This window comes from Hipposideros armiger, unplaced genomic scaffold, assembly GCF_001890085.2.
Source record: "Hipposideros armiger isolate ML-2016 unplaced genomic scaffold, ASM189008v1 scaffold_465, whole genome shotgun sequence".
In the NCBI taxonomy this organism is placed as follows: domain Eukaryota; kingdom Metazoa; phylum Chordata; class Mammalia; order Chiroptera; family Hipposideridae; genus Hipposideros; species Hipposideros armiger.
In genome coordinates this window covers 53,129-77,909 of record NW_017731815.1, presented here as the reverse complement: position 1 = coordinate 77,909, position 24,781 = coordinate 53,129, and the positions used below count along the sequence as shown (strand labels likewise).

At 35.6% G+C, this 24,781-nt stretch overlaps 1 protein-coding gene and 1 pseudogene across 1 annotated transcript; one reads left to right on the top strand and one right to left on the bottom strand.

The window, feature by feature from the left end:
• LOC109395305 (transgelin-2 pseudogene) overlaps positions 1–1,576 on the top strand; it is a 2,424-nt pseudogene extending 848 nt beyond the window's left edge.
• A 1,864-nt stretch (positions 1,577–3,440) lies between these two features.
• GTPBP10 (GTP binding protein 10) lies at positions 3,441–24,386 on the bottom strand. Its single transcript, XM_019666207.1, has 10 exons — positions 24,265–24,386; positions 20,640–20,833; positions 17,293–17,384; positions 16,782–16,926; positions 13,439–13,512; positions 11,895–11,947; positions 9,694–9,801; positions 8,736–8,813; positions 6,204–6,327; positions 3,441–3,948 (listed from the first exon to the last, which is right to left on the bottom strand). Exons 1-10 carry the CDS (start codon positions 24,295–24,297, stop codon positions 3,686–3,688), a joined length of 1,164 nt encoding a protein of 387 aa, XP_019521752.1. The 5' UTR covers positions 24,298–24,386; the 3' UTR covers positions 3,441–3,685.
• Positions 24,387–24,781: the final 395 nt, after the last annotated feature.

Here is a 24,781-nt window from a genome sequence, read left to right as displayed (position 1 = left end):
TTATCATTGCGCTCTTCCTGGGTGAGGCAGATGGGTCGCAGGCCACTGGACAGCCACTCACGGTAGCTAATGGCAGCCCACTGCAGCCTATGCCTTCACCTGCGACTCACAGAAGCCCAGCTCCAGGTCAAGCTGTTGTTCACCATTTTAGCTGTAGAGGGCGCAGCATCACTGACCCTCATGTGGGATTCGAACCCAGGCCCTGCTGCTCAGAGTTGGCATTCCAAGCCAGCTCTTAACCAACACACCATTCGAATGGCCCTACATACATATATATATATATATATATATATATATATATATATATTTTAAATATATATAACATAAAATAAAGTGATATATACAGAGGATGCCAAAAAAAAATGTGTACACATTTTAAGAAAGGAAAAAACTATTAAAATTGTAATACTCAATATATACCGATAACAAAAGATGACTACAAGTCATGTGGGTACATTATTTTGGCACCCAGGTATGTCTTGCCTACAGCTGAGGCTACAGGGACTTCATTTATAGGGAGAGGCCTGTGGCGGCTTCCACCCCTGCCACACAGGACTGGGCTCACCACACACTGGAGGCAGCCTGCCCTGGCAGGGGTCCTCTTGGCCTCTCATTTTCCATTTCCCTCGCTGTGGCTAAGGAGTGGGCTGAGGGGACAAGGGAGGGAGGGCTGCCAACTATGGGCTGGGGATGGGAGAATCTGAGTTTGCTGATTTAAATAATTTCTTTTGAAGAAAGGAAAAAAACAAAAGAAAGAGACAATATACCATGTGAAACATTCAGCACAGTGGCCAGCATGAAAACATTACCATGTTAGATAGTATGGCTACTAGCACAAACCATGGACTTAAATTCTGGTTGTTTCACTTGTCTATTCCATAGGACAGATTTAAACCAAATTTGAGATACTCTTAAGGATTTAAAAATACCCACTAAATTCGATTCAAAATTTGGTCTTCAAACAAAATACTGCTATATGTTTGAAATATGCTGTCTTTTGTGTGACGTTTACAATTTGTATTGTTGCTTTTTTTTTCTTTTTTAAGTTATATGTTCTAAGTACACTTATACTGTTGCTTTGAAACTTATTTTTAATGTACCTTAATTATATTAAATTTTTCAATATGGAACTTAACCTTTGTTAACTGAGTTTTCTACCTGAACTTTGCAAACCCTGAAACTGCTTGGAAAATACTTGGTGTATTTATGTTCATTTTTGGCAAGAAAAAAAACCTGTAGCTTTCATTCTCAAGAGAATCTCTGACCTCCATCCTCCCAAAGCAAACAAACATTGAACTAAAAGAAAACATAACTTTACTAGAAAACTAATTGGATAAAACCTGAAGTAAAAGTGTTGACCCGATTTTTCCCATTATGAAAGCAGACTTTTCCCCAGATTATGTAATACATATTTACCACTTAAAACATTCATTTTACATAAAGCTCATCTACTATGATAAGAATAATATGGATATATATCACAAAAAGAACAATATAATAGCTTTCTGGAATTTATTTTTAGGAAAAACCTTCACCCTACAGATCCAACCTACAGTATGATACACTTAACACTTGACAGTGTCTGGTAGTATAAACTTGTAATTCATCATGGTAAACCAATCTGACATAGTAAGTGCTGCAAGAACTACTGTTAACTGCTGGGACTTGGTAATACATAGTGTATCGATACCCTGGCTACACAGTAAGGTAATTAAGTATTCCCAAAATTACGTATTTTGAAAGGTAAAAATAAAGTGTTTTTAAGGACATACAGATAGCATGAGATTATATTAAAATATTTATTTCAAAATAAACCTTAAAGTTTTAAAAATTCATTTTCTTATAAAATAAAAAGGATATCCAGATTTTCTTTTATTTAAAATAAAAATCAACCACCAGAAAAATATACATAGAGTATACTTTTGGTAACTAGATTATACAAATAATGGAACATTTTAGTGAGTGACATAAATTGATTCAGTTGCAGTGTAGTAGTAGCCTGGGCATTACTGACAGAGCAAATTAGATACACTCTCTCTTCACCCTCAACACACATCTGCTATCCTTTGCCACAGCAGAGATTAAGATTATGGTGTCAGAGCTTCAGAAATTCACCCGATACAGCTGTTATCACATAAATAAACTTATTTATATTTAGGAAATAATAGAAGTGAAAAAAGAAAAGAAATGACACTGAAGCCATAAATGTAAAACACACCCAATATGAAACACGGTCACTATGATCAGTACAGATGTTCAAATTCCAAATGCTTTCCCCACTCTTATTCCTTTGTTTTAAAGTATTATAGAACGAAGCTGTTCTAGTCCTCTGCAGTTTGTTATGGAGTGTAAGATCTAGGAGGGCAGCAGGTCCTGTCTGTTCTCTTCAATCCTGTACATGCAGGGCCCTGCAGGGCCTGGTACAGGGGAGACACTGAGTAATACCTGTGCAAGGAGGGAAAAATAAATACAAGAAAAGCCAGTGATCTGGGGACTGAGATGAGTGGTGGGAGTGGGGAACAGAAAACAGAACAAATGAAAGTGAAATAATGCTTGTAAAAAGTCACAATGTCATATTAGAAGAAATTTAAGTATAATACATCATTTTTAAGACTTATAGCCATATGAAATGGCTTCAGTAAGCCTTAAATACCAAAACAATTCCTAATAAAAGTAGCATTGAAAAATATTGTTAAAATCTCAATAACTTGCTAGTATTTTGTAAAAAAATAAACTTGGAAAAGTTTTATATAATAAATGCATTTGGGTAAAGAGATATATAAATTAAAAAATTCTGCAAGAACATAGGAGAAACTATTAACAGTGGTTTTGTCTGGGAAGGCCTGGAGGGCCTAATGCAGAACGATGGGAATTTTCTTTTTACTTTATATGCTTATGCACTGTTTACTTTTTTACATCGAACATGTATATTTTATAATAAAACTCATTAAATGTCCAATTTGTAAGTATTTTTGAAACTCAGGCAAAAATTTAGAAATTATAATCTCTTAAGAATATATTGATGATTTATAATATTGTTTAAAGTTTATCCTTCTTATTCTCTCTTTACTGAACTATGAAAGTAACCAATGAAACAGACTAGGACATAAGGAAGAGAGATATTCGAGTACATCCATCTGCTCCAAAGCAGGAAAAAATACTCTTAAGAAAGTAAAATTTCCAAAAGCTGAAATCACATTTATTTGCTGGTTTCTGTTAAATATTATCAATGATCTTTATTACCTCTAAACATATGTTCAAATTTAGGGTTTTAATATTTTTAAAAAATGAGAACTATTATGTATTTAGTAGAACCAGGTACACGACAGACTCAAAAACAAATAAAAATTAGTTGTTCATTCTCATATTCTAGGAATCCTATTAAAAAAACAAAAACAAACAAACAAACAAAAACAAAAAAGACCTCACTAGAGACATCGTAAGTACAGGCATATCAGAAGATTTTATTACAGGTGGATTGGCCATAAAATTATAAACTGTCATTTTTTTGTTCTCACTTTTTTTTACTGTTGATACACTTAACTCAAAACACCTTAAAAAGATATGGTTCTCAAATGATGGCATATACATATATGAGAAGGTTAGTAATAACTAACATTCTAAAAAATACATGTTTATGAAAAAGCTTTCAAATGAACACATATGAATATCATTTTTAATAAATTTAAATTCTGTCCATTTTGGAATTAGTAAGAGCATTCTTTGATGGTGGCTCACTGTAAGATATTGCATTGGAAATCTGTAAATTAAGCAACTGTTTCTTATGATAAGCATCATTTTCCCGGTTGGCGTGTTCATCCAGAGATTTCCTTATACAGTTCTTTAATTCATCAATTCCTTCTCCAGTAATTGCAGAGATGGGAATGATATGCTGAAACTCCATAATCCTCTCTGGAATCATTTTTTTCCCAAATAAATGCAGAAAATCTGAAACAAAGAACATAAAACTATGCTGATTTTCATTGTCTTTGAAAGTAAATCAAAGCTATATTAGAGGTTTGATTGTGAACCAAGGAACTGAAACCTTAGTATTTTTAATTCCCTTTTTTTCATCTCTCTCTAATAAGTTCTCAGAACCTTTGGTTTTTACTAGTGACAATGGTCAAGTTCTTGGCATGTGATAGATGCTTAGTAAATATTTGTCAGATAAAGATATTTTAAACCAAATTAATATAAATAAAAGAATCAGATGATTTACTTACAGAAGCAATAAATGTTGCATTTTTGTGGGAGAAGGGTTCGATAAAGTGAGGCAACATAGTCTCTGAAAGAAACTTTCTATAAAAATAACATCATTTGGGATTTCTAGCTTGTCTCAGTACACAGGTGGCCTTTAACTGCCCTAAAGTATAGTCTTAGCACTGATGCTAGGAGCCACACTAAAATTGAAAAAGATGTTGGGTAGAGTTTAAGGGGGGATCATTTCAGATGAGTCTACTCTATCACTCCACAGGGGCAGGTCGCTGTTACACCACTTTTTCCTCTCCCCTGCCACCAAGGCAATGGGAGGAGGGATGGCATACAGATATGAACTGGAAAGGCTGGACCAAAGCAGAGTGGACAAGCCAACCTGGAGCCTGGTTTGAGATTCGTATGTCGTCCCTCCCCTCGCCCCCTCCCCCCTAAAAAGTAGAGAGGCTAACTCAGGAATTATCATTGAGGGGACTATTTTCTGTTTTATGACAGTCCAAAATAGCCACAGATTCTTGAGTTACCCTCCTTTCTAGTACCTCCTTTGAAAATTCCTTTTTCTGCACGACCAACTAGCAAACAGATCTAATGATCTCTTCAGGCAAATGAGATTAAGGAATAAAGTCTATTTACTAACTCCAGGGCATATTTATATCCCAAAAGTAATTTATTAACTCAAGGACAACTCCAGTATGTAAATTACACTGGGGAAAGATTTTTGAGGAAAGAATCTTCTGGTGCTGTCTGCTAGTCCTAATAATTATTTATTTAACCCAATTTTTATCCCAAGGATAAAAACAGAAAAATTACTACTATTTAAAAACATGTTAACTACCTGCCAACCACCCTATTTTCCCTCATATGTGAAGAGGTCCTCTACTAGACTCAGAAAAATGAAAGCATCCTCAGTGCAGGACAGATTGTTCTGAGAAGTTCAATATTCAATATAGTGGCGAGACCCTTTAAGTTCCTTTACACAAAGTGGTACTTTTAGGAACAGATTTCAAACAAAGAAATCCTTTTGGATTAACAGTATCTATTTTTCTGTGTCACACATATGTACAGATACATGTACTCAAGTTCTTCTTAAAGGATTAGTACTCTTCACCTATAAAGTTGGCATTGCAAAGACACATACACATACCTCTTTAGAAATATTAGCTCCATTTTTACATTTACAATGCTAGGGGAATGAAGTTCTAGAACTTGTGAAATATGTGAAAGTGAAAGACTTCACAGGTAAACGCTGACGTTTTCCTCTTCTGACCCAAATCCCATTAACTCTTTAAGGATCCAGCTGAAGTTTTACTTCTTCATGAAGCTTGCCCTTTTCAGCTCAAATTATCATTCTCTTCTTTTGTCTCCTCGCACCATCTATACCACACATTCTGAAACTTGGTAAGTACTACATTACAATGGTATTTAAATATTTCATATGGTACCTGTTCTTTCTTCAAACATACATTTTAAAAGAGCAACAACTATTAAGTTTCCTTTTCTTTCTTTCTTTCAAGATTTTTATTGGGGAATTGGGGGAAGGGGAACAGACAAGTTGCTGTCCTTTTGTTCTTCAGTCTAGTTGTGGAGGACGTTGCTTCACTGGCCCAAGTTGGCACCATCATTGCGCTCTTCCCGGGTGAGGCAGATCAGTCGCCGGCTTCTGGACGGCCGCTCACAGCGGCTGCTGGCCACTCACGCTGGCTGCTGGCTACACATGATAGCCCATGGCAACCCACCTGCCGTCGCCAGCGACTCACAGCAACCCAGCTCCAGGTTGAGCTGTTGTTCAGCATCTTAGCTGTAGAGGGCAGTGTCACTGGCCCTCATATGTGGGATCTGAACCGGGGCCCTCTGGCGTCCCACACCAGCTCTTAACCAACGTGCCACTCGGCCAGACCTTAAGTTTCCTTTTCTTAACTGATTATATCACTTAGCACTCTGCACATTCTAGGTATTTATTAAATTGGCAATAAATGAATGAATGGGTTTACCTTTAGGATTCTGGAGTTGGTTCATCAGTACATGGAATTTATCTTGGGCATCTGGCAAGTCCATTTTATTAACTGCCAGGAGCGCAGGTTTTGTCTGAACTTCTTCATTGTACAATTCCAACTCCTTTAAATCAAAAGAGAAAAACCAAATAATTTTATTAAAATATCTATATAGAATACCTGCTTTGTGTCTTTATCTTGTAGGCCTGGGTAATCTATTGCCCATTCACATCTATGAAATCCCAACAACCACAAAATTAATTAACAAAGGAAACTCAGAAAACACTTAATGTGTTAATATATTTTAGCTCACGTGACATCCTATAGACAGTTATGATTTGTGCCTAGAGCCAAATACAAATATCTGGACTTCTATTAGGCACACAGATAAAATTCAGAAGTAAATAGGAGTAAATATTCATGATCACGGATTAGGAAATAGTTTTTTTAGCTGTGATACCAAAAGCACAAGCAAAAGAAAAATAGACAAATGGGACTTCGTAAAAATTTAAAATTTTGTGCTTCAAAAGATAGCATAAATAAAAGTGAAAAGACAAAAGACAACTGAATGGGAGAAAATATTTGCAAATCATATATCTGGTAAGGGACTTGTAACCAAAATATAACAAACTCTTATTACTCAACAATAAAAAGACAAACAACCCAATTAAAAAATGGTCAAAGACTCTGAATAGGCATTCCTCCAAAGACATACAAAATGGTTATTAAGTACATGAAAAGATACTCAACATCATTAGTCACTAGAGAAATGCAAATCAAAGCCATAATGAAATACCACTTTACTCTTACTAGGATGGCTAAAATAAAAAGATAGACAATAACAAACGTTGACATTAATATGGAAAAATTGGAACCCTCATAGATTGCAGTTAGAATTGTAAAATAGTGAAATGGTGCAGCCACTTTGGAAAACAGTTCGGCAGTTCCTGAATATATTAAACACAGAGTTACCATATTATCTATCAATTCCACTCCTAGGTAGATATACACAAGAAAAATGAAAACAAGTCCATACAAAAACCTGTATACAAATGTTCACAGCAGTATTATTAACCGGCAAAAAGCGGCAAAGGAAATAGGATATACAAAGTCCTGGAGGCAAGACACATCGTTTTGTGTTAGGGAGAAATCACAGGCCTGGATGCAGAATGTAAGGGGGGCCAGGGGAAAATGGGATGGATGGCTAAGTTGGGGCCCACCTTGCCAGATCTCATAAACCATGTTCGGTGTAGATTTTAACAGTAATGGGGCACCATCAAAGTGTTTTAAGCAGGGAACAAACGTCACCGTGGTTCTTTTACAAAGATCGCTCTAGCTGCCATGTAAAAAATGGACTGCAGAGAAGTGAGACTGGAAGCAGGGAGTCCAGAAAAGAGAAACAGAAAACATTCTAATGAGAAGGGTTGATGACTGTAACAGTGTGGATGAAGAAAAGTAGATGGATTTCAGAGATATTTAGTACGTAAAACTGACAGGGTTTGATATAGGTGGTGAGAAAGAATCAAGACCACCACCCAGGTTTCTGGCTTACATGCTCAGTAAAGTTCTGGAGGACGCTGAAAAGTTAAAAAAAAAAAAAAAAGTTCAGTTTTATACACATAAAGTTTGAGAAGTTAATGGGACAGCCAATCAAAGATGTCCAAGAGGCAGCTGGTCTCAAGCACAGTTGAAAGATCTGGGTCTCAGACACAGATGTGGCAGTCATCAGTATATTTACTGTAACTGAATGCTACTTTTATTTACTTTTATTTATTTATTTATTTATTTAAAGATTTTTATTGGGGAATTGGGGGAAGGGCAACAGACAAGTTGCTGTCCTTTTGTTCTTCAGTCTAGTTGTGGAGGACGTTGCTTCACTGGCCCAAGTTGGCACCATCATTGCGCTCTTCCCAGGAGAGGCAGATCAGTCGCCGGCTTCTGGACAGCCGCTCACTGTGGCTGTTGGCCGCTCACGCTAGCTGCTAGCTACTCACGGTAGCCCATGGCAACCTACTGCAGCAGGGGCTGCAGCCTATGCCGTCACCGGCGACTCACAGCAGCCCAGCTCCAGGTTGAGCTGTTGTTCAGCATCTTAGCTGTAGAGGACAGTGTCACTGGCCCTCATATACGGGATCCGAACCGGGGCCCTCTGGCATCCCAAGCCAGCTCTTAACCATCGTGCCACTCGGCCAGTCCACTGAATGTTACTTTTAAAGAATAAACAGAACAGACCATAAAAAGCAGACTGAGAAATACTCTATGAAATAGAAATAAAAGTTCAAGGAAGATAAAGTTTGAGAAGTATGTAATAGAGATTTGGAATTAAGGAGGTTTTTATTGGTTTCAATAGGAGCAGGTTAATATTGAAGAACTTGAGATAGCATGTTTAGATAATTCTTTAACATCGAAACTTCAAAAAGTAGAGGTGAAATATATATTTATTCTAACTATTTTGTGTTATTTCATACAGTCCTATGTGCCTACATATTAGATCAGATGCAAAACACAGTAAAACAGAAATAGAAAACCTACTTTTGTAAGCAGTATTATGGTTTCAAAGGCAGTTCTGTATTGAGTTTGGGAAGAAAGCTGAAATCCAGAAATATCGACCTAAAAAAAAAGAAAAGAGATAGTCTTTAATATAAGAATAGCTATACATTTCTATGTTTTGAAACAGTGTACTCTTTGAAGCTAAAAATAATGTCTCTGTTGGTAATTTAGTAATTCAAAATAAGAGAAATTGAAATGTCAAGATAATTATAATTATTCTGATAAAAATCACAACCATTAATAAAATGAGGAACTAGTATAGGTAAGACAATTTATACTAATATGGACAACCTCATATACTGTTGACCCTTAAACAACATGGAGGCTAGAGGTGCCAACCCCAACCCCACCCTGCACAGTTGAAGATCACATAAAACTTTTGATTTCCCCAAAACTTAACTGCAGTCTCTCAGTATCCACGGGGTATTAGTTCCAGGACCCCCAGAAGGACACCAAAACCTGTGGATGCTCAAGTTCCCTATATAAAATGGTGTAGATCAATGCATACAGTCAGCCCTCTGCACCTGCAGACTCTCAACGCCATGGATGGAAAACAGTACAGGTATTTATTGAAAAATATCTGTATATAAGTGGACCCACACAACTCAAACCCGTGTTGAGAGCCAGCTGTATACCTCAAGCACCATCAGTGAAGTAGGAAAAAGATACTATACAATATAGTACTATGTTGAAAATCTTAAGGAATTAAACCTTGACAAGTATGGCCAAACTTACATCTGACATAGTAAATAATGCCATTTCCATCCACATATAAACAAAGATTCCTTACTGTATTTGACCCCGATCTAAACAGACTTACTGGAGTCACATAAGCTAGTACTTTATCTTTAAATCTTATTATTATAAAAACTTCTAGGAAAACGAAATTCATTGACTTTCACATTTATTTGAATATTACATTTATATGCATATGACTTACAACAAAAAGTAGTTGTTTAGTTCTTTCTATATGCTTCAGGAATTTGTGGCCCATTCCTTTGTTCATATGTGCTCCTTCTATTAAACCAGGAAGATCAGCTACTGATATCTAATACAAAGTTAAATGGTTTAATAAAAAAGAAAAATATATGAAAACCACAAGCACAACTACATCCAAAAATTTTCATGGCATTTCAAACGTAAACAGTTCCTGATTTGTGGTTACCACCACATCTTTATAAAGTCAAAATACCTTTGTAACGAAATTAATGTATTAAGAATCAAAATCCTTTGTTATCAGAAATTAAGAGTCCCATTTTTACTTATGAATCTAACAATATAGAATCTTAGGGATTAGTTTAACAGTTATTAATCACATAAATTCCTTAGAATTCCATAAATTATTAATATATGTTCAATATGAAGTTTCCATAGAATTTCAACTTTCTGAATTCTTAAAAGTGTTCAAGGATTTTAATTCAACTGACACTTAATACAGCTCTGAAGTTTTAAGTTTTAAATTTTCTATGTAGTTAATTATTTAGCACCACTGTTCCTTTTCTGTTCATAGTCTACCAAGAGGAGTATTGACCATTCTTGAAAAGTAAAGGATATAGTGTTCCTATACTCCTTTTGGAGGTGATAAGAGTTATTAACCGTTATTCTACACTTGTGATTTTCAAACCTCATTGTGCATCATAATCACCTATAGAAGTTTTATAAACCACAGATGCCCAGGCCCTGCCCCTACGGGGTTTGGTTTCAGATCTTTGGGGCACATGCTTCATTTATCATTGTTGTTCTTAGGTCACCCAGATAATCCTGAGGTGCAGTAAGGGATGAGAAGCACTGCTCTTGGGAATAAGGACTTGAGAGTTATAAAGGAAGCTGTGGCTGTGACAAAGCAGTGTACACTACAGAGGTCTCATGTCCTGAAATTTTCTTCAGAGCTTCTTCTCTACTGACTTCCCTTAAGCATTACAATGTTCTTTTCCTCTCAATATTGTTTGCTATATTCATATTATTCTGCACTGATAATTTTACTTATTATTTAATATTCTATATAATCATTTAAGTTTTTTTATTTTTTACTGTTAAATCACTATGATAAATGAATATAAATCTTTTATTTATTTTGAATTATGCCAATGAATTATATGAAAATATACTGATACATCATCACCGTAAATCCATACTTTATATTAGGGTCCTCTTTTGGTTCTCATTCTATGGGTTTTGACAAATGTATGACACATGTCCACCATTATAATATCATACAGAATAGCTTCACTGCCCTAAAAATCTGTGCTCTGCCTATTCATCCCTTCCTTCCTCTAATCCTTGGTAAGCACTGATTTTTTGCTATCTCCAGAATGTCATATAGTTGGAATCATATAGTATGTATGAAAAGAAGCCTTTTCAGGTTGGCTTCTTTCACTTAGTTATATGCATTTAAGGCTATTCTGTGTCTTTTCATAGTTGGTAGCTCATTTCTTTTTAGTGCTGAATAATATTCCATTTCCTGGATGTATCATAGTTTATCCATTCACCTACTGAAGGACATATTGGTTACTTCCAAGTTTTGGCAATTATGAACAAATATCTGTGTGCTCATTTTTGTGTGGACGTTAGGTTTTCATCTCATTTGGGAAAATACCAAGGAGCACGACTGCTGATCGTACATTACATATTTTTAAAATTTTGTCACTTTCCTTTTATATTTGTTTTTATTCTGTCTTTATTCAAAAGATCTATAGTTCTTCCTTATCAAGAAAAAATAAATTTTAAGAGCTAGATAAGGCCAGAATCCCATTCAATTAAAAAAAAAATTTAAGAGAAAATTGAAATAAAATGACTTCCATGAACTTGAGAAAAATATTTTTAGGAAACTAAAATCAATCATGAAATATGGAAGTAAAATAGGGACTTGCAATGAGAACAAACAGAGACTAGGGAGACAAAGAAAATACGATGTTGTAATGACAAAGTGGACTTAAACTTTCAAAGAAGAAGAACTTACATTCTTACATAATATTTTATATGACAGTGTTCAGCAGAATCGATTTGATCATAGTTTCACTTATCAAAAAAAATTCTTCTACTCTTTTTCCCCTATCACTACACAACAGTCAAATATTATGAAGTCCAAGTACCAAAAGCAAGTACTTTCACTTCTAACCAATTGTCTTTAAAAACACCCACCTGTTTGAAATCATTATACATAATCTTTCCAAGTTCAGGCTTTAGTGTTGTAACTGAAAGAAAAACAATTAAGTAAATTAAGGTTAGAATAAAGGCTGGTACTCTCAACATTGTTCTAGCATTATGTTTAAATAAACAATCTCTCTTCTGTGGACAATTTAATTCAGATTATGTTCTCATCTGTTGAAATGAAAGGTACAATTATCTTTGTTATTTACAATATACTTGGAAAAGGACAAAAATTGGTCATTGTAATCTGCACAGGTCTAATCTAATAAGTGGGACTACCACACTTTAAGAAGCATGGGAAGGGGGCAGAATTTAGGTTTCTGTCACTGGGTCTGTGGGTGAAATTTGTCTGGTGCTTTCTTAGTCTTAGTCAGTTATCCTCAAGCCTCACCAATCCTGCACTGGCCTCCTTCCTTTGACTTTTTGCTTTTTTTCCTGTTTCCTTCTCAAGAGTCCCCTGTATTATAACAATAGATACTGGCCATGTAATTTATAGTAATTAGTACAAAATTAAATCTATCAGAGTGTAATTTTAGAACGGCTTAATTTTATTTTCCAAGTTAATGTCATTCTGTACCTTTTTGTTTAATGATGGCAGAGATCTTGCAATATTCATTCACTACTCTTAGTCTAGGCTTCCATTAGATCTCATCTTGCCTACTAACTGTTCTTCCCAGGTCTATATATGTGCCACACCCATCCATTTTCTGTATTACATGCAGACATCTTTCTAAAGCAAATCTAATCATTTTATCCCTTGCTTAAAAGGCTATCAACTGCTCTTAAGATATAAAGATCGAACACAGCCCACATGGCCTATTTGATGGTCTCTACCTACCTCTCGCCTCATATTGATTCCCTTTTCCTTACCACATGTTCTTGAGACACACAAATCCACTCCCAGTCACCACAGAGCCTCTGTGTTATGTGCCATTTCCTCTGAAAGACCTTTCACCTCCACTACCTGTCACTCATTAACTCATATTGACTCTTCAAATTTCAGGCCCAGCATCACACTTCTGCAAAAACGTCTAAAGCAGTCACCTACACTCTTTCATAGAGTGGTGTCATATTCCCTTATATTCATTACTGAGACATGTGCCTTCCCCTACTAGTTTGTAAGCTCAATAACAGTTAGAACAGTATCTGTTTCTATTTACCAGTCTTTGTAACTCCAGAACCTACTGTAGTTCCCAGAAAAATATATTTGCTAAATGAGTGAAAGAATTCATCTCTGTCTTCCTATTATCGATCATAGTGCTTGACAAAGGCTAGGTGCTCATAAAATTGTAACTAAACCAAATAAATGATTAAGCAGCAGAAAAATAAATGCAACAAAGTAAGTGTCTAACATGTACTCGAAACTTTGCTGAGGGCCATGGAGGTTTCAAAGATTAATGGGAAATGCATATATTCTTCAAAGCGTTTTCAAATTATGGCTACCCTCAGAGTTGTCCTTTTATTCATACTCAAAGAAAAGTTAGTCTTTAAAAATTCACCACCACACATTAAAATACAAAACTAATTATACTTACATGCATAATCTGCAATTGCAGGTTTTGCATGAGAAATCTGACTTAGCAAAGAGGATTTTCCAGCATTTGGGAATCTGAAATGATAAAATAAATTTATACATTACAATAAATATCAGTACTATTAATACTTGGTTATCTTTAAATTCCTAACATTTCAGGAAGCAGATGTCTTGAATATTTCTGGGATTAAAAGTAGAGTATAACGTTAAAATAATGTTGAAAAACTTGAACAAAATATACTTATGAAAAAGGTAAAGATAAATTTATGTTGGACACTGAAATGTTTCAGTATTGTGAATAAATAATTCAAATTATTTTTTTAAAAAGTTGTAAAGTATAGAGGGCCGGCTGAGTGGCTCAGTTGGTTAAGAGCTCGCTCAAGAGTTTGAGCTCTGAGCAACGGAGGTTTGATTTCGGCCCGAGCTGGCTGCCGCTGAGCTGCCACCAGGTGGCAGGATGGCTCAGCTAAAAAAAGAAAAAAAAAAAGTTGTAAAGTATAGAAAAACAAAAATAAATCAATAAAAATACCTGTAATCTGTTATCTCTAGCCAAAAACTGATAAAATATTACTTTTATTGTTTTATGGATTAAAAAAACATTTTATATGGACATTTTCAAACATATACCAAAGCAGAAAGGAGTAATAAATTCCATTTAGCCATCATTTAGCTTCAACAAATATTATTCTCAAAACTTTTTCAAAAGTTGCTTGGTTTGAATAGGAGTTCCTGGCTTGTTTCCCTTGGAAATACAGTATTTTCTTATATCCTGTTATACCCAGGCTCTTGGAACTTTTTAGAAAGTAAATTGCAATCATTTTTGTATGATTATCACTAGTTGGACTTGCTTATTTCTTTCCAATATCCTTATGTTTTCATAATAGTGATTAAGCATAGAAAAATGCAAGCAACTATTTCCAAAAGGATAAAAGTACGAGGAGAAAAGGGGATGCTCATGGTTGAAGAACAGATACTTGAGATTTTTCTTGAAAAGTACCTAGTGAAAATTTTCGAGGGTGAAATACAACCTATGCAAAGATCAGCTCTGACAACAGTGGTACAAGTGTATTAGTTACTTTCTTCTAAGGTTGAGCTCATTCCTGAAGCCAGCTAAAAGGATATCTGCTTATGCTGGTATTCATATTAGTAACTTCTGAAGAACAGTTGCCTAATTTAAAAACACTAGGACATGTGTTAAACATTGTGCTTAGGAATCAGGATGCTTTAATTATTGACTGTAATTTCAAGCCCACTTCTGAAAAGCTCAGCATTTCACTGTATGTAGTCTCCAATAAACTGGCGGTGCAACGATGATAGTGAGAGCAGCTACCATGCATTCACGGAGCATTCATAAACCCAAGGCATGTGCTGTGCTGCAAATGCAATCTCTCACCAACAACGCTTTAAGGTAAGAACTATCTCCATCCACTATTAAAGATGAAAAAACAAAAACTTAGGGAGACTGTATAACATATCCAAGACCAGCCAGCCAGCCTCCCGAGAATCTCAGATTCTAACCCAAATAGTCTCACTTAAGTCCCCGACCCCTTACTCAGCTTTGCCAGGCTCTTCTTAGTCTGTAAAGGTATCTCTATGGAACATGAAACACATTTTTCTACCAAATGAGAAATTGAATGGCTGGATGTTCAGTCTTATCCATGAAACTCTATTAAACCCATAATGTTTGAAAATCTACAATATTGTAGAACCTATGATTCATAAACCTCTTAACCATGTTTTATTGAAAAAATTAAATGCGAATGGCAAGTCTGACTGCCAGGATCACATCTTCCCTGTTACACACTCTGCAGGAATGGGGCTTCTGTGAACTCTAAGCCACTGCTGGTTAAGACCTAGACAGGCATGGAAAGAAGTGAGGGATTCAGACTGTCGAGTCTGGTAAAGAAGCAGTGAGATGGCTCAAGAGGAAGGTGAAAAGAACTTTAGAAAGAAGATAAGGGGAGGCGAGGTATGGAATGGCAGTTTGGTACTGTTTGACAGCAGTTTTCCCTACCTTTTCCTTAGGCCTCCATCTGACTACTGTGTGATGCCATAGGGGGACAAGGCACAGGAAGAGAGGGAGGGAGAGGAGAAATGCAAAGTGGAAGTTTTCCCTTCCTTTATCTACTCTATCTCACTATCTCCCTCCAGTAACGTGGGTAACAGCACTGCAAACCCTATAGCTAAATAGAATTGTCTGATGAAAGAATGAAGGCTGGTATAAGGTCTGCAGTGCTGATGGACCGGTGCTAAGCAGAGTGTAAAGGGTATGGAAACAGTTATAGCAACGTTCAACTTGGTGTTCAATAGTGTGTAAGTCAGATAGTTAAGATGGTCTGTACTGGCTTTTAGCCATCTGATTAATGATACCTTAGTACCTCTTTAAGACTTGTAAGAATATCTTAATTATTTTTTCCCTTCTTTTATTTCTATACACGTTTTAAAATGTGGTTTGTTTGGATTTCTCATTTTATTCTCTAATATTTGGTAACACTCCTTTACCTTCTTATACTACTACATTTGATTGATTTTTTTTCTTTCTTTATTCATTTTCTAACATTTCACTGGCCTATTATATTGCTATGATTTTTGACAAATGAATAGTAAATATGAAACTCTATGCTGGCATTTTGAAAATAACTACATTTAACAGCATATTCTCAAAGTACACAAACAATGCACAAATTCCACAAACCAGAAATAATGCTAGCCCCAAATTACCATTTATATTTATTTCCTTTTCATGAACTACCGTATTTTGCCATATATAATGCACTTCCGTGTATAATGTGCGCTCATGGTTTTGGCCCAAACTTTCAGGCAAAAAAACTTTCGTTTTCATTTTTTAAGTCAACTTTTTATTTTTTTACATTTAGGTACTTGTTTTTTGTATTACAAAGGAATTTTAGTATATTATGGTACAAGACATTTTATGTAACAAATAATTACAGAACACAAGAACAGACACAAGGTACAAGAAATTTTATGTACCAGTAACAACTTTACAATATTTACACTTCACAGAAGGCCAGGAGCTCTATGTTGTTCCAAGTTCATCCTAAGTACAACAAAACCAATGATCCTATTCCAGGGTATTGTTTTGCATATGGATATCGTTATTGACTTCTAGAGTTACACTTTTAACTCATAAGCATAAATAAAAGAATTAAAACCATTTATATGGTTTTACATAATTAGTAAATTATGATACAGAATTAGTACTACCCAGGTATAATGCACATCCTCATTTTTCCCTCACAAATTTGGGCAAAAAGTATGCATTATACACGACAAATACAGTATCTCTCTGAAAGTATAAAAATAAAGATATAAATGATACTTACCCCACTAGGCCTATATCAGCTATAAGTTTTAGATCAAGGTGAATTACTCGTTTCTGGCCTTTCAATGGTAAGAAATTTGTAAGTAATTTACCACCAAGACCTCCTTCAGCTACCAAAATTCTGTCTTTCTCTTTATGGAGTTCTCCTTAAAAAGAGAGATAAAGATACTTAGAGCCAAGATTAATAAGTGGAACTAATCACTAATGACATTTTTCTTTCAGAAACAGATGCCAGAAGTTTCTATTAAGAGCTTGACACTGGAAAAGCTTTTGTAAGCAGTTGAAAAGAGACTAGTTTTAAATACAAGTAAATTTTAAAAATAATCTTAAATCTAGCAGTTAATTTTGAAGAACCTTTACATAACGTTTTTAAAAGTTCTTTTATAAATTAGCAGCTAAAATAGGAATGTTTAAAAAATTCTGACACTCAGGAGGTACTATTACCCACAGTTCCCAAACAATTTAGAAAATGTGCACATTTTTCACAACCTTAGAATATACAGTACACTTACCTATAATTTTACCATTTTCATCAGTTACTGAAATACCTATAGGTACAGGAATTTCACAGTCTTTTCCTTTGGAGCCTTTCAGTGCACTAACCCTACAAAAAAATAAAGCTAATTTAAAAAAGGAAAACTCGCTAAATTAAAGATTATGTTTCAAGCAAATATAATGGTCTACAAAGAAGACTAGTAACCACCTCATCTAATAAAAAGATGATAAATGGCCAAATATTAGAGGAAAAATAAAACTACCCCTAATTATTTATTTGCATTTTAGACTATTGTATCCCAATAAAAATAACACTAAGTAATGATTTAAGTTACCAAATTAACCACCAAAAGTCATTTCAACTCATAATGAACTAATATATTGTATATCTGAAATGAAAAAATCATTACAACACAAATAAACTAGAAAAAAATGAAAAATCCACTGAATAACAAGCTCTCAAAAAACTGACCTCAATTACAGGAGGCTCATCTGGCTACTCTCAAACTGCTCATGAGAGAATAAATTGGTACAAACTTCTAACTAGTAATTCCACTTCTGGGAATTTATCATAAAACAAAATAACTTAACAACCACATAAACTACTGTATCTATATACACATGGATGTGTGTTGTATTGGAACTACAATAGTAAAAAAATCAATAATTACCTAAATAGATGAATGACAAAATAAATAATGCTATTTCCAATACTATAATATTGTACTATTCAGCCATTCTGAATAATCTTTAGTCATGGAAAAAAAGTTAAGTGAAAAGAGGAGGTTGCAAAATATTGTCCACTCATTTTTATACCCCCAAATTATATACATACACACATAATTACATTTGTGTAAATACACAGAAAAGTCTTAGAAAAGTCAAGAAAAGGTTAATAATGGTTATCTCCAGGCTGAAGCATTATAGGTGGTTGACCTTTTTTTAAATCTTTTTATTCCTGATCTCCCTGATTGCGTCAGAATTCTCATACATGTAGGCTCTCATTAAGACTTGTCACGGTTATTATTTACCATTTTTCATGTATTTGATTAATATCTGCTCTCCTATTAGATTATAGTAAGTTCTAGGAGGGCAGAGAACATATTAGCTTAGATCATCATTTTATCCTAGCTATCTAGTACAGTGATTGGCACACAGTAGTTAATTAACATTAGCTGAATGAATGAATTGGATTGACAGAAATGGATGAATCTGAAATATACTAAAAAAAGATTTAAATAAAGCACTTCTCTTACTGGGATTGTGTGTTGTAATTTTTAGAATGTAGAGGCAAGACCTAATTTCCATTCTTACTTGTTACCACTGATGAACCTTCTATTAAAATATCATTTTATTAAAAACATTTATACTTAAATTTCAAAAGAACTTTGGATACAGTTTTTTAAACAATTGAAATGGTATCTGATTTTTTTCTTAGTTGAGCAATCATAAACCAATTTACTGGGAGATGATTTAATGATGAACAAAAGAAGTCTGATTTTTAGTAGACATTATTACATATCTGAAATTAAAATCTTACTCAGTTATCTACATTTTGGAAGTGGTGCTTGAACTAAATGTTGAAGGGGGCTAGGACTTTGCCAGACAATCAAGGTTGGAAAGGATGTGTTACCAAACTGGATGCACGCGCGCACACACATATTGGATTAGGAGAGAACAAGCTGTTTGGTGAAATAATAGTTATTTCTAGCTGGGACATGTAACACTGGGACAAGTGGGGTGGCATTTTGTGAAATAAAGACCCTGTAGTCCAGATCATGAAGAATTTGTTATGTATGTTAGAAAGTCTGAAGATTATCTTATCTTAGAGCAATGGGGAATATTGAAGGATTTTAAATGGGGAAATGACATCAGTAAGTTGGTGTTTTAGAAAATCAGTCTAGGAATAATTGGATAAAGAATGGATTGGGGGTGATGACTGAGGCTAGAAACAAGGAGACCAAATTGGTGAATACTGCAATATTTCAGCAATGATGGTAGTCTAAATTAAAGTCTGGCATTCCTGTGTTTTCTGCATTCCAGCCCACTGGCCTTTCTTTAGTGTCTTATACTGGTATTTGTCTTCTATCATTGGGCCTTTGTTTATATTATCTTTTCTGTTATGCCGTTTCCTCTCCTTCACCCTGCTGGCTCCTATAATCCTTCAGATTTAAGCCTCTACATTCTAAAGGTTACAACACACAATCTCAGTAAGAAAAATGTTCTATTTAAATCTTTTATATACCATATTTAGTATACCACTAATCTAAACACAGAATAAGGGTGGAATTATAGCAACTTTACTTTTCAAAAGAAATAATAAAATTATAAAAATATTTACTTTAGGATGTAAACTGCCTGTAATAGCAAAATAATACATTCTGAACTCAAAACTTTGATTACTAAATTCTAACAAATATAGGCTCTTAAAATTTGTCCTATAAAATGGTTTCAATTGGACTACTCATAAAACAAAAATGCTCAAAAAGAATGAAAGGGGTTTCTCTAAGGACTCTTTTACCAGCAGGGGATACTGCTGCATATTTTGGCAGGGTAAGTTGTTGTTGGAAGTGTTCCTCACTCTGCATTACGGGGTGTTTACATCCAGCCTCTATCTTTTGCTTATTATACCCATCTCCCAAGTAAGTGCCACTATCCATCCTCTAGTACTGTGGCAAATACATGGACCAAAACACTTCCTTGGGAAGCAGAAAGAAAAAAGCGACAGAAAGTCTAAACTTTATTTTACGTCAATACCTCCTAAGGAATAACAGGATGAGAGAGGCCTGAGGAATCATAGCCTACATTTTGGTGGAAGCTTTAAGAATTTGTTTATTTTCTTTACGGTGAAAGAAAAAATTCTTCTCATATTTTGAGGCCAACACAACTAAAAATAAAGGATAGGTTTTGCTGTCATAGAAAGAAGACCAAAACAGAAGCCAAAGGAAAACATACAAGAGATACATAAGTGAAGCAGGCTCTAAATTTTCAGCACTGCGTATGAAATGCTGGCAGAACCTATGGGGGCGGGACAGTAGATTTGAGATTTGAGAAAGGATTCCTAAAGATTGTCAAAGATAATTTAAGAAGAAAACTGAGAATTCATATCATTTTCTGTTTCTAAAGAGGAAGTGCAAAAGAATATAAACAGACATCAGGAGAAGAAACGGATAAAAAGCTTAAAAGCTCCAAAAAATTCTTAGTACCTATCTTTTTACTAGAGTTGAGCCAAATGTAGATTTTTGCTCAGTTACAAATACAGGATTAATTTATTTCAAATTACTAATTAAATTTTTATCTTTTAATTTTTTTCTTCCAGGAGGGATTAATTTTATAAAATCAAAGTCGTTCAGTTAATTCTTACCGACTGTTTGCTCCTTCTCCAGCCACAAACCGTTTCTTAGGATATTTGTCTTTAAGTTGTTTTAAAGTCATTTTGTTATGGGCTACAACCCAGACGTCGCCACCTTTTCCACCTTCTCCACCTAAACGAGGGTAGCCCATTCCTCCACTTCCTCCCCTGGTGAAGAGTCTTAGGTTATCGATGAAGTTTCCATACTTAAAAAGAGAGAGAGAGAGAGAGAGAGAACGTTTGTATACCAGATGTACTTATCAATTTAGAATTCCTTTCTAGTTCTTTGTTGCCACTAAAATTCTTTTAAAAAATCAATCATGGTTTCCTGTATGCCAAATTTATAGTCTTGTTTTAGTTCATCTGTCTGACCTCCTCTTCCCATCCAACTCTCTCAAGTATCAACTGTTGTCCCACCTATCCTCAAGGTCTCTGACATTGGCCCACATTTCAATCTAGACTTCCCTGGGTAATCTCAGCCTGTACCAGTAACTATTACCTAGATGAGATATTCTGTATGTCCAGTCTGTCGGACATCTCCACCAGGATGTAAACTTAATAGTTTAAAGTAACTGCGAACAAAATCTGTATTTAACGTGTATTTGAAACCCCTCAAACGTGTAACTTGTTCATAGGTACTAAAAGGATAATAGTCACTTCAAATGCATATTAATATGACAAAACCAAACATTTCCCTAGGTAAATTCTGTTCCTCCAATGTTCTCTCAAATAATGGAACCAGTTTAATACTCATTGAGACTACACATAGGAATCTCTGACTATACCTGCTTCTTTTCCCAAAGACCTCTCTTTCCTTTCTGGTAAAAACTGCGCTGGTATCTTGACCATTCATTAGCTCCTAACTGGTTTTTTTCCAGTGTTAATAGTCATTTCTTCCTCAATACATCCTTCATCTTGCTGCCTGAGCTATTTTAATAAAAATGAATCTGATCTCTAATCATGTTTCTCCCTTACTTGAATTGGTTTTCTGTGTTTGCTGTTTAATAAAGTCTAAAATTCTCAGTACTATATTCGAAGCTCTTAACCTACCTTCCCAGTTTTGTTTCCATTCATTCTACCCTTCCAATCTCCTTTTCCTCTTTTGCTCTGTACTACATGCTATACTTTCATGTCTCCATGCCACTCTGCTCATGCTTTTCTCCTACTTATGTCATTTGTTCTTTTCTATACTAAACCCACCTGAACGTCACATTTGCTGATGTCTTTCTTAATACCTTTAATCAACATGTACCACCCACTTTGCTGGGTCCGCAGCAATTTGATTGTATTTCTATTATTACGCTTTTTGAAATCTTACACTGTACTTAAGAGTTTACATCTGTTTCACTCACTAAATCAAGAGCTTCTTGCAGGTAAAGATCCTAAGGATTACCCTCTCAGGCTATCAAGATTCCTTACAGAGTAATTTATTAAATTTGTAATCTTCACATCTTTAGTCATTTAGGATAGTTGTAAGTATCAAAAACATCTGGAAACTTTTTGCAAAATACGAATACTCCATTGACCATTCTGATATACCTTGGAGGAGGGGATAAGGATAGGTCAAGCCAGCACATTTAGCTCCCTTGGTGCTTCTGATGTAGTCTAGATTGGAGATTGCAATGGATGGGTTCACAGTAAAGATTCAAAGCACAGATATTCATTCAAGTATGCGAATGTATTCATGAAACAGTGTTGTAAGGGAATTTGGTGGGAGGAATATATAAAAGATGAACTTGAGGGCTAGCTGGAGTGCTTTTCTCTGGGGGTAAAGAACTTATGCTTTGGTTCTGCAAAGCTAGATCAGAAATGCATCACCTGTTAGAATGGCTATTATCAAGAAGACAAGTAATAACAAGTGTTGGAGAGCTTGTGGAGAAAAAGGAACCCTCATACACTGCTTGTGTGAATGTAAACTGGTACAGCCACTATGGAAAACAGTACGGAGGTGCCTCAAAAATTAAGAATAGAGTTATCATATGACTCATATGATCCTTCTTCTGGGTATCTACACGAAATTTTTGAAAACATTTGTTCGTAAAGATATATGTTCCCCTATGTTCATTGCATCATTCACAGTGGCCAAGACATGAAACAATCAAAATGTCCTTCGATAGATGATTGGATATGAAGGTGTGGAATACTACACAGCTGTAAGAAAAAATGAAATGCTGCCATTTGCGACAACATGGATGGTCTTGAGAATATCATGCTAAGCAAAATAAGTTAGGCAGAAAAAGCAAAGAACCATTATGATTTCATTCACATGTAGGATATAAAACTGAAATCAACAAACAAAAAGTCATAGACAACAGTTTGGTGGTTATCAGAGGGAAAGGGAGGTAGTGGGAGGTAGAAAAGGGTAAAGGGGTCAAACACATGGTAACAGAAGATTTGAGGTTGGGTGGTAAACACACAATGTAATACACAGATGATGTATTACAGAAATGTACACTTGAAACTTATATAACTTCATTAACCAATGTTACCCCAATGAATTTAATATTTTTTAAAAAATGGAAAGGCCTTGAAAATAACAAATGATTAATAAATACTTGATGATTTGCTATTTTCACTATAAAGATGCATCACATGTAAGTGAAGAGATAGATTCTACTTGCAAATGACATTGAGTGGAAGTAAGTTTTCGTGGCAGTAAGATTACAAAAGTAGCCTTTAATGATTTCCACACACACACACACACACACACACACACACACACACACACGCAGTAGTTTCTTTTTTAGTTGAAGGATTAGTTACCTCATATACTTAAGTATATACTACCCTTCACAAATCTCTTTTCTTCACTTTCTGGAAAACAGAGGGTTGGATAAAGTATACTTTCACTCAGATATTACTAACCGTGCCTTTCCTCCAATAAAAAGAAAACTCCTGTTCTTAAAGTTCTGTTCAATGTGTGACATATTTCTACTGCTCTAGATTTATCAGATTCAGAGTCAGAAACCACACTTAAAAGGAATATCTCAATCTCGTCGTTAGTAACAAAGTAACAGCCAAACTATGATGCCGCCAGTTTTCAAAAAACATCATTAGCAAGGCTCTTAAAGAGGATTTTAATTTGAAGCAACCTTAAATTTTTTACAGAAACGATTCTAAAACCAACACTGCACAAAAACTGACCTAAATTTCTTACAATAAAGCAAGGCTGTTACATATTTTCGTTTACCGATGGAAAGTCGTCTTCAGAAAGCTCTTAAAAACAATGCACTCAAGAGGAAAACACTCTATGGATATTACTCAAAAGAAGGGAAATACACTATTTGAGCCAAAAGAAAGCTAAAACCTACACCCCCACGTACACCGTATTGCGAGTCTAAGCGGAAGGCAGGTGCCCCGGCTCTTCTTCCCACGTGCACACAATTCCCCAAGAAAAATCTCAAACCCCGTCCCCAAACGACCGTCCTAACCAAGCCAAGTAGACACACCCTCGCACCCCGCACAAGCCAACCCCGACTCCTGGAGGGGTGGAGAGAAAAATCATGGTAGAATAAAAGCAGGAAAGAGGAAGCCAAAAAGAAAAAGCGGAGAGGAAGGGAAAGAGCACCACAGCCCTCGGGTGGGGCTAGAGGCACCTGGCCCTTAGGCATCAGCCGGAAGGGCACCAGTCACAGACCTTTCTGAAAAACACGCAACTGCAGCGCACCATGCCTGCGATCCGCCAGGACGCACGCCTGCGGAAGGTATACAAACTGAAGTACCGCGCGGCTTTTTTACGTCACCGCGGGCCGCCGACGTTAAGTGTCCTCCTCACGTTCCCTCGGGAATAGCCGCATGCGCCGTAAGGTGCTCTCGCATAGGGACCGGCGCATGCGCCCTGCAGTGCGCCCTACAGGATGGTGAATGTAGTCTTTGTTTAGGGGAAAGCAGCATAAAACTGAGGAAAGGTCGAGAGGCACTGTGGCAAGGAACAGTTAGATGCTGAGTGTGTGCCGCAGGAATTAGCATTATGAATGGGAACATTTTGAACTGAGCTACCATGGAGGAATTTTTATGCTAATTGAGGAAACCGTAAGGTGCCTGAGTCTCGACTCCGTGTAAAACAGTGAAAAAAGAAACAACTCCAACAAACAAAAGCGAATGCGTGAAAGACCCGCAGGTTCAGCAGGAAAAGAAGAGTTTGAGAAAGCTGT